This window comes from Silurus meridionalis, chromosome 29, assembly GCF_014805685.1.
Source record: "Silurus meridionalis isolate SWU-2019-XX chromosome 29, ASM1480568v1, whole genome shotgun sequence".
NCBI lineage: Eukaryota > Metazoa > Chordata > Actinopteri > Siluriformes > Siluridae > Silurus > Silurus meridionalis.
This window is the reverse complement of record NC_060912.1, coordinates 2,933,429-2,943,823: the sequence shown is the minus strand read 5'-3', so window position 1 is coordinate 2,943,823 and position 10,395 is coordinate 2,933,429. Positions and strand designations below refer to the sequence as shown.

Here is a 10,395-nt window from a genome sequence, read left to right as displayed (position 1 = left end):
GGTTTAAGAATTTTGCATATTTTAGTGATGGACAAGTACGTGACGTCACGTGACAACAATATTATATATTACATGCTTGTAAAAATAATCCTCTCAGAAGGAGGATTTTTTTTCCTTTTTCAGAGATGTGTGTTTCTTCAAACAGTTCCCACAGAGTTGAAGGCACATAACTGTGGTGGTAGCAGACCTGTTCCTGCATGACAATGACCCTGTGCACAAAACCAGCTCCAGGAAGATATGCTCTACATGGGTTGAAGTGAAAGATCTTGAGTGGCCTGCTATAGAGTTCTGAACCCTATTGAACACTTTTGGAATGAATTGGAACCTTGAATGCACTCCAGGTCTCCTCACAGGCTGGATGACCCTAACCCTAAATCTCCACAAGTACACTCCAAAATCTAGTTTATCTTCTCAGAAGAGTGGAGATTGTTATAACAGCAAATGGGGACTAAATGTGGAATGGGATGCTCGAAAAAAATCCCAGATAGGATCAATATTGTTTTGTGAGAATCCATCCTTTCTATACAACATCGAAATACTTCTTAGGTCTCTCAGGAGTCTCACCATCACCATGACGTGAGTTCACCGTGTGTCGGTCAGAAAAAATTGTATTCTGACAAAAATTTTTTATACTAATTATTTATATGGGTTTATGTGACTCGGAAAAACGAGTCGTCTTAAAAAGTGATTCGTTTGTGGACACACATAAGCAAAATCGCAAAATCATCGTAGTTTGTATACAAGAAACCGAATTGAGTAGTTTATCTCTCGACTCTTCTAGTCCGAGTCGGTCGTTCTTTTGTCACGTGACTCCCATAGTCGCTCACATAACAAAAGAATTAACAACACAGACCAGAAGATATCATAATTTGTCTTTAGCTGGATTGTCAAATTTTCTATAACTATAGTCATAGTTCGTGCATGTAAATGTGTTGGGGATATGATAATTAAAAATGTAACATTTAACATTATTTCTGATCAAAGCAACCAAATTAAGTAAATGACTCAAAAAAAGATCCGCTCAATTTTGATTCAAAGAACCGAGTCACTAAGAAAATCCGATCACTACTCTGTTTGTACGGAACGTTTGAAAAACACAGCGGAAAACACACGGAAAGCTATCCCGGTTACACCAAATTAAACGAGAGCGCCTTTTTTTTATATCCGCTTTAATATTATTGATTTTTAGGCAAGCTTTGCGGATAATTGGAAAAAGAAGTGATGGAGAGTTTAGAGGAGACACGGACGCGGTTCTGTGAGCAGTTTGCAACCGTCACCGGGTCGGACAGCGCCGTGGCTCAGTGTTTCCTCGCTGAAAACGACTGGGACATGGAGGTTAGGCTGAAGCCCAAACGCCTCTATAGTAACTACTTTAGTGTAATACATAGGGTGCGAAGTAACAATTCGATGCACACTAGTTAGTGCACTCGTTTACTAAAAGGAAGTAATTTGAGATTTGGTCTGATGAAGGTGATTTTGTATATATTTGAATTAATATTCTTTGTTTTGTTTTTCAAGAGAGCCTTGAATTCTTTTTTCGAGGCGGATATGGAGTCAGTTTTTGACGTCGAGGACACCGAGGAGGAACCTAACAAACTTTCAGGCAAAAGAAAGGAGACAGAAGAAGATGCTCCAGAGGCTAAAAGGAAGATGAATTGTAAACCAGCAGAATGGTAAATGTCTAGAATGGTGATTTAATGATCCACCTTGAACCACATTCATGTATACATTGAAATCTTCCTGATATTTTGTTTAGTTACAGTGGCATCTCAGATTTTCGAAGGCTTTTCAATGATCGTAATCATCACATGCCACTCACGTGGAAAACTAAAGTAGGTATTTTGTCTCAAAAAAGTGATGCAAACTTTTTCCCGCCGTGGCCCGAAAGCATTTGTGTGTACCAGGGATGAGCGATATTATGATGCTTCGTCGATATCGGTATCATCAGTGATCAATATTCACAAACTTCTGATCACAAGTCCAATGTCTGAGCTACCACTTCCCATTCTATCAAACGGAATTATATTGAAGGAAAGTTGCCACGGTTCCCTTCATTTATGAGTAATTATTATTATTATTTTTAGAAAATGTCATGCAGCTGTCACTCATGCAGCTTTATTTTCCTAGTTTGTAACAATGTAGAAACGGTCCCATCAGTGACCTCTGAGAGACACAAAGTTAATTATTTCGCTCCAGATCCTTCTCTCACGTTTTTTTTTTTTTAAAAAGACGCTGACTCGTCTCTTTTGAAACTCTAGTATCGACTTGACCGAGGACGAACCCACTTGCTCCGATTCTAAGCCCGGCCGGGAAGAGGAAGATGACGGAAAACTCTCGCTCATCTCCTGGAACGTGGACGGCTTGGACACGCTGAACCTCTCAGAACGAGCCAGAGGCCTGTGCTCTTACCTGGCGCTGTGAGTAAAATCCCAGAGAACTCGAGAATATCGTGATGTGGGTCGGCATTCGATCGTAAGATTTTCAGATTCGCCTTCTCACGAACATGTCGGTCTGCCGATCGAGGCACCAGATCGGCTTCCAACATCATATTAAAGAATAATGAGGAAAAATAAGAACTAAATGAGAGTAACCAGACTCAAAAAATACACATCATTCACTTCCATTGGAACTGGATTTTCAAAAAGACTGTAATGTTACTGTCAGGTGTCCACAAAGTTTTGTCTATAAAACTGGTGGCATTTAGATTATTATTATTTTTTTTAAACAGATACACACCAGACGTTGTGTTCCTGCAAGAACTTAACCCTCAGTACCTCCAGTATCTTAAGAAGCGGGCCGTCAGCTACCACATCGTAGAAGGTAATACAGCATACGCTTTCCCTGAACGCCGCTTCCCCAGCCCCTTTCTAACCGCTCGTTTCCATTCCCGCTAAAGGAAACGAGGAAGGCTATTTCATCGCCCTGATGATGAAGAAATCACGAGTGAAGCTGCAGAGCAGCGAGACGATTCCTTACCTGACGACACAGATGATGCGAAATCTGTTGTGCGCCAGAGTGAGTGGCCGAGCCACGGTGTTTATACCGTAAAGCGGCGCCGGGTGTTAAACGCGTGGACTCATTTTTGTATCTGACAGGTGAGTTTTTTCGGTCGGGAGCTCTGCCTGATGACCTCGCACTTGGAGAGTTGTAAAGATCAGGCTGCCGAGAGGATGAAGCAGCTCAAGGTGGTGTTTCAGAGGATGAAAGAGGAGCCGGAGAACACGACCGTCATTTTCGGAGGCGACACCAACCTTCGAGACTCTGAGGTAGTTATTTTTATTCTTTTTTTTTTTTAAATCAGCCACGACCAAAAATCGGTTAATTCATGGTTGCTTTTGCCTTTCAGACAAATGTAACCTTTTATGTTAAACTTCTAGTTCCTCCCAATAGAGGTCGCCACAGCGGATCGTCCGTCTCCATACCACTCTGTCCTCTCCAGCTGTCTCTTTAAAACCCACCACTTGCATGTCTGTCCTCACCACATCCATAAACCTTTTCCTTGGGCTTCCTCTTCTCCTCCATCTTCATAAATCACAAATCACTCCTGCTATCACTCTTCTCCACCCACACCACTCCATCCTGCCTGCACACTCTTCTTCACTTCTCTAAGCATTCAGTGCATCCAAAAAGAGCCTGACCCTTCATTTAATTTTGTCCGTTAAAAAACAAAAAAAACAAAACCATATATAAAAATTATTCCTTAATGCATCATATTGTATATTTATCTTTATGCACACTATAAAAAAAAAAGTATTTACATGAAGAGGTCAACCGATTCATCGGTTTTCCCAATCAAGCTATAGTTAATTGCTGAAAATATTGGCTATCAGCAAAAAATCCGATAGTTTTTCCAGGTCGCATCCATTGCTGTCATTACGAGAGCGGCCTCTAGAGGCGAATCACATATGCCACATGCTGTTTGCTTTTACAGGTCAGACTGCATGCTTCAAGGAGAGCGCTATATTATATTTATCATTTGTTTATTTTATAATTATATTTATTTATTCAGATATTCATATTCTTTTTTTTTTTGTAAAAAAGTTCAGTACTATTTTACTACTACTATTTAAGTTTGTTTTTTAATACAGTATCCATAAAAAAACAAACAAACAAATGATCGGTTGATAGTTTTAATAAACGGTTATCAGCAAGTTCGATCCAACCAAGCTTTCGGTATCGGTAAAATCCACTATCGCTCGACCTCTAGTCACTTCGTATACTTACAAGCATAATATTTTCTTTTACTCTGCATACTTGGATTCATACCATTTAAGTATACAAGCTACGAATTCCTGTTTTTAATTATGCACGCATTTTTTTTGAAAGTTTGGAAAGTCTTTTATGTTTTTTTGAGACACATGCATGTTCCTTTTGTTTCTAAGCAACAATGTAGTCTGGGGTTGTTTTGGAGCAGGGACGTTTGGAGACTTATTCCGGTTGAAAGGAGCCAACATGGCAACCGTTCCATATTTCAACACCATGCGATTCCGTCTTCACTGCGGCTCATTGGAACTGACTTCACTATTCGAAAAGATGATGAAGCACATGAAGCTTTACTTAGAGAGCAAACAGACGTCTGGAGTGTCATCTATCACCACACCCAAATCCTATTGAATTCATCTGGGATGAATTGGATCTAAAGAAAGAATTCTAGTGAAGAACACTTTTGGGAAGTTTTTCCAGAGGCACGACAAAGTATTTTAGCTAAATGTTTGGAGAACTGTCCGGGTGCTGAAGGTGTGTAATGCTGTTATTCATGCTAAAGAAGGATTTTTCAGTGAAAAGAAAATCTGTACGTGTTTATATTCGGTCAAAGTAAATCTTCTAACATTTTAATGAGCTTATTGCATACAAACAAAAAGGAACATGCACATGTCTCATAAAAACCATAAAGCTCTAGGTGTTAACAGTGAAACAGGGATTTGTTTAGTGCAGTCTCCTTTTGGAATGTTTGGGCATCACAACACATTAATCCATTGTTAAATAACTGCTTCAGATCACAGAGAAATAGTGTACGGTGTCACGTTTGATACACCTTGTAATTCCCGAGTGTGCACGTGTATCGTACATGCAGGTCAAACAAGTGGGTGGTCTGCCTCCCGGAGTGATCGACGTCTGGGAGGAGCTCGGCAAACAAGAGCACCTCAGATACACGTGGGACACTAAAACGAACAGCAACAAAGGCGTGCCGTATATCAGCCGCTGTCGCTTCGACCGGATTTACCTCAGACCTGGCAACACTGGGGTGAAAATGAGTCCGGAGCACATGGCGCTGGTCGGTATGGAGAAGCTCGACTGTGGCCAATACACCAGCGATCACTGGGGAATCTACTGCAGTTTTAAAACTTGAGCCTGGGGGGTACGACTGCATGCATGCGTATAGTCTGGAAGTCTAGACTTGTTTTTCCCTGGATTTTCCCTTCATTGTGACGTGATCAAAGCGTAATACATGACTGTTTCATCACAATCGCAACAGTTGCTTAATAACCTGTTTTGTCATGGTTTCAGAATGATTTTTATTCATTTTTAATGTGCACTCGCCCCATGTTTCGCAGTCACGCTACCTCTTTCATGTAGGTTATTATTTCCTAAGCCTTATGGCTCATAATTATACACCAATCCGTTTTTGTCTAGACGACTATGTCGACTGAATCACACCAGTATATTTCATCATTACCAATGGAAGTGTTTGAATTGCACCAGTTCACCATTATCCTGTTAGTTATTTTAATCTTGTGTGTATATATAATTGTATAAACATTTAATAAACTATATGAATCTTTTATTTATTCAAATCATTATGCAGATATTGAGCAACTCTCCATCAATTATACAGGTTGTCCCCAAGTTACTACAGTTCGACTTACGATTTCCATTCGGAGAGACTTTAACTACACTTCATTTCAAAGTCAAATATCTTATTTTTAACCAACTACATTTTGCGAAATCAGTCGTTCCTTTTTATTTGTGAGTGGATAAGAATATGTACTACTATTCATTTTATTATTTTATTAATAGTGTAAAGTATTATGCCATAAAGGGTTGTACTGCAGCTTATAAAAAATATGATGATAATAAATTACCTAAGAAATTGGTGGAGAGAGAAAGAGAAAGATGTCTATAGTAAGACATTATAGCCTTAATAAACCATTGTTCTTTGAATACTTAAGTACATTTGAAGGCAAATACTTTTGTACTTTTACTCAATGCCAAGTTTAAAGGGACCCTTTAACTGGAGTCATATTTAAATCTCTACATTAACTCAAGTTTGTGTACTTTGTAAAACCGACACTCGTCTATGCACCCGCCCATACATATATATATATATATATATATATATATATATATATATATATATACTGTAAAGTATATACAGTATTGTACTGTAAATTGCTCTGTTTTGCTAAATGATGTACTGTAATTTCTTCCATTATGAGCAAATTACTCTACACTTCTCCATACTGATCATTCTTTGTGACTCCTGGGTCGACTTGGTTATGTCGACTTATATTTTCAAGTTACAATAGGGTCACTGTATGGTAAGTCTACCTGTATATACGCCGATCAGGCAGAACATTATTACCACCTGCCTATTATTGTGTTGGTCCCCTTTTTCTACGCAAACAATCCTGACGACCTGTTGAGCATCAACAGCTTTAACTTCTTCAGTAGTTTGTGCTACAGGAGCTCGTCTGTTGGATCGGAGCACAAGGACCAGCCTTCGCTCCCCATGTGTATCATTGAGCCTCGGCTGCACACGACCCTGTCGCCAGTTCACCGCTGTTCCTTCCTTGGAGCACTTTTGAGAGATACTGGCCACTGCAGATGAGGAACATCCCACAAGAGCTGCAGTTTTGGAGATGCTCAGACCCAGTAGTCTAGACATTTTTCACTTGCTGCCCTAATATATCCTACTCACTAACAGGTGCAATGATGAAGAGAGAATCAGTTTTATTCACTTCACCGCTCATAGTGTTATAATGGTTGGTCGGTGTATATATATAATACAGATTACTGAAAAATATGATTGGATGGAACCTTGTCTAGAAACACATCCAGGGATTCTCCAACATGAAATGAAATCCTTGACATTTTTGGAAATTTTGCAGTTTCAGGGACGTTTTCCAAGTCAAGCTATTTGTGGGGGTGGAAGTAGTGTTTTTAGTAAAATAAAAGAGGGGAACATGTGATGCCACTGAGGAAAATTACTGAATTAAAGTGGTCTAAAGAAAATAATCGCTTGTGGTAGTGATGACATCACCCTGTTTTTCATTGCTTTCCTTATAACTGCAAAACATCACGACAAGACTTGCTATTACAACATAACAGCAAGGGAGAGCCAGAAGCTAACACAGACATAAGGGAGCTCTGGGATTTATTAAACAGCCAGCCATTGCTCCATCAGCAAACTTGAGTGAAGGCGTGAGAGTGGGGCAGCTACACCATCTAAACATTCCAGTTTATCAAAACATTATAACCACGATCTCTCGAGATCTGCTCCTTTATCTAAGAAAAACTACACAAAAGACTTGACTAAATAAAAAAAATGTTTTTATGCTGAGACTGCGTCTGAGTCGCCAACACTAATTGGCTGTAAGACAAATATCTGCCCCCTGCTATAGTGTTCACAAATCAAGGCACCAACAAATAGCCTGCACCTTTTGATTCAGTCATTGTGGTAAATCTTAATAGAATAATAGAATCTTAATATTTGTATTCCATACTTATTTACCTATCAATGTCAGACTTCAATAATTGTAAAAAAATATTGATAACATTTTTATATACAGTACAGACCAAATGTTTGGACACACCTCATTCAAAGAGTTTTCTTTATTTTCATGACTATGAAAATTGTAGATTCACACTGAAGGCATCAAAACTATGAATAAACACGTGGAATTATATATGGAATTATATACATAACAAAAAAGTGTGAAACAACTGAAAAATGTCATATTCTAGGTTCTTCAAAGTAACCACCTTTTGCTTTGATTACTGCTTTGCACACTCTTGGCATTCTCTTGATGAGCTTTAAGAGGTAGTCACCTGAAATGGTCTTCCAACAGTCTTGAAGGAGTTCCCCAAGAGATGCTTGGCACTTGTTGGCCCTTTTGCCTTCACTCTGCGGTCCAGCTCACCCCTTAACCATCTGGATTGGGTTCAGGTCCGGTGACTGTGGAGGCCAGGTCATCTGGCGCAGCACCCCATCACTCTCCTTCTTGGTCAAATAGCCCTTGATGCCTTCAGTGTGACTCTACAATTTTCATAGTCATGAAAATAAAGAAAACTCTTTGAATGAGAAGGTGTGTCCAAACTTTTGGTCTGTACTGTATATATATTTTATATAGTTGAAGTTTATTTCTATTTTTTTATTCCATCAAAGCAGCTTTACAGAACATACAATTTTTTTATATATAAGTGAATTATGTGTATAAATCCCTGATGAGCATCCTGGGGCAATTGTGGCAGGAAAAAAACTCCCTTAAATGTTATGAGGAGGAAACCTTGTGTGGAACCAGACTCCAAACTGGAACCCATCCTCATCTGGGTAATATCAAGAGTGTGATTAGAAATCTCAAACAATACAAAACACCAGAGATACAAATTTGCAGCTCAAAATCGCTTCCTGTCAAGGCTTTGACACCAGTCAGACCAAATGGAAATATTACAACTGTAAGTACAGAAGAAATACAACAATAGACCGAATCAGTGGATTCAGTTCCTTACCAGAGATCATGAGTGGAGTTTGTCCTTGTGTATTAATGGATTACTATTTGCATGTACTTTGGAATAACGAACTCAAACTCGGAGGCATTTGGCTGGGAGTGGGGTTGTGACACTGACAAGCAGTTCAGACTTGCTTTTGCTTTTCCCATTTGGACGTTTCAGAGGTAGAAATGTATTTCTGCGCTGATTTGTGCTGTAAAAGAAAATTACACTACAAAATCTAATTCGCGATTTTGATAATACACTTTTCTTGGGTTGTATAGAAATTGTAAATATGTGTATATTATGTATATAAATATGTATATATAGAATTGTAAATATGTATATACGTATATACAATTGTGTGTTTCCAAATTTGCGGTAAGAAGCGAAAAGTCAGCTACAAAAAGGGGAAGAAGATTCTGTACAAAACACTGAAATTTCTAATCTTTAATATTTTAAATCGGAACCACACAATTGTACAGAATGTCTTTGGATTTGGTAGAATGAAATTCTTCCTTCACTCAAACTAGGAGACCCAGAGATGTTCCAGGATGACAATGCCTCTGTGCACAAAGCCAGCTCCATGAAAATATGGGCTATATAGTTTAGATTGGAAGATCTTCTACTATAAAGCACTATAACACTTTTGAACACCTTTGGGGTAAATTGGAACGCTGACTGCACCTCACCTCGTCTATGAGGACCTGAGTTTACTAACACCCTTGTGGCTGAATAAGCACTGTGTTTGTGTATTTGCTATCTGGTGGCATTGATTATATGATAAGAAAATCACTTTGGACCCCACAGCCCACTCTCTCTTCAAACTGTTGCCTTCAGTTTGGCACCATGGAACACCGTCCACCAGAACAGCCAGGCACAAAAACATTTTTTCCTGCAGGCTATACTCATCCTGAACAATTAAATTTTTCACAACTATACATTGTCCGTCACGACTGACACATTTATACATAGAATCCGAACGGCACATTTGTAAATAACACATCTGTACATTTATTTAAACAATATTTCAACATCTGTATATGGTGCATTATTTCATTGGCTGGTTTTCTTCAATTTTGTTATATTCCATCAATGTGTAATTCCTACGTATTTCTGCACTATCATGTGTTGTACTTTCTCCTGCGCTGGAAGCCCTTGTCGCCAAGTCAAATTCCTTGTGTGCGTAAACATACTTGGTAATAAATCTATTTCTGATTCCCGATAAGCATCGAGCGAGCAAGCAAGACATCAGTGCGAGGAGGGCCGGTTGAAGGTCGTCTTGTGGTCATGCCTAGCAACACACTTCTTAACAATGACCCCCGTTGCAAAATGCGATCTTTTTCAGGATATCAGTGTCAACTTTGTACATTTTTACCAAAGACGGTGAGAAAGCATTCGAAAATCTCAATGTAATCAGACACCTGGTTAATCAGTGACTAAACTGGATTCGTCAGATTCCACTAACCGGCTTCGTTTTTTCATTTTGGTTTTTCAGCCGAAGGGAAAGACTCGAAAGAAACAGGGCTTGTAGAAAACAAATCAGAGGGTTGTTTACCCAAGCTTAAGTGGACTTTACTCTAAAAAATGCATGTCCCCAGGACTTCTTTTCTTTTTCCAATTAGATTCACAGCCACAAACTTCGTCCATAGCTGGAAAAATAAAATCCTTTTTACGTCTGTGGTA

The 10,395-nt window shown here is 39.0% G+C and overlaps 1 protein-coding gene across 1 annotated transcript; it reads left to right on the top strand.

Moving 5' to 3' along the window:
* The first annotated feature begins 1,074 nt into the window (after window positions 1-1,074).
* On the top strand, window positions 1,075-5,783 carry tdp2b (tyrosyl-DNA phosphodiesterase 2b). Its single transcript, XM_046843648.1, has 7 exons — window positions 1,075-1,335; window positions 1,519-1,673; window positions 2,259-2,417; window positions 2,729-2,820; window positions 2,897-3,015; window positions 3,096-3,266; window positions 5,075-5,783. Exons 1-7 carry the CDS (start codon window positions 1,222-1,224, stop codon window positions 5,348-5,350), a joined length of 1,086 nt encoding a protein of 361 aa, XP_046699604.1. The 5' UTR covers window positions 1,075-1,221; the 3' UTR covers window positions 5,351-5,783.
* The last annotated feature ends 4,612 nt before the right edge of the window (window positions 5,784-10,395 follow it).

What these genes read in the sequence shown, in the direction of transcription:
- tdp2b (XM_046843648.1), top strand. Translation starts at nt 1,222, where the DNA reads ATGGAGAGTTTAGAGGAGACACGGACGCGGTTCTGTGAGCAGTTTGCA. An exon ending in AAAACGACTGGGACATGGAG is followed by an intron (nt 1,336 to 1,518) that starts GTTAGGCTGAAG and finishes TTGTTTTTCAAG; the next exon opens with AGAGCCTTGAATTCTTTTTT. An exon ending in GAAATCTGTTGTGCGCCAGA is followed by an intron (nt 3,016 to 3,095) that starts GTGAGTGGCCGA and finishes TGTATCTGACAG; the next exon opens with GTGAGTTTTTTCGGTCGGGA.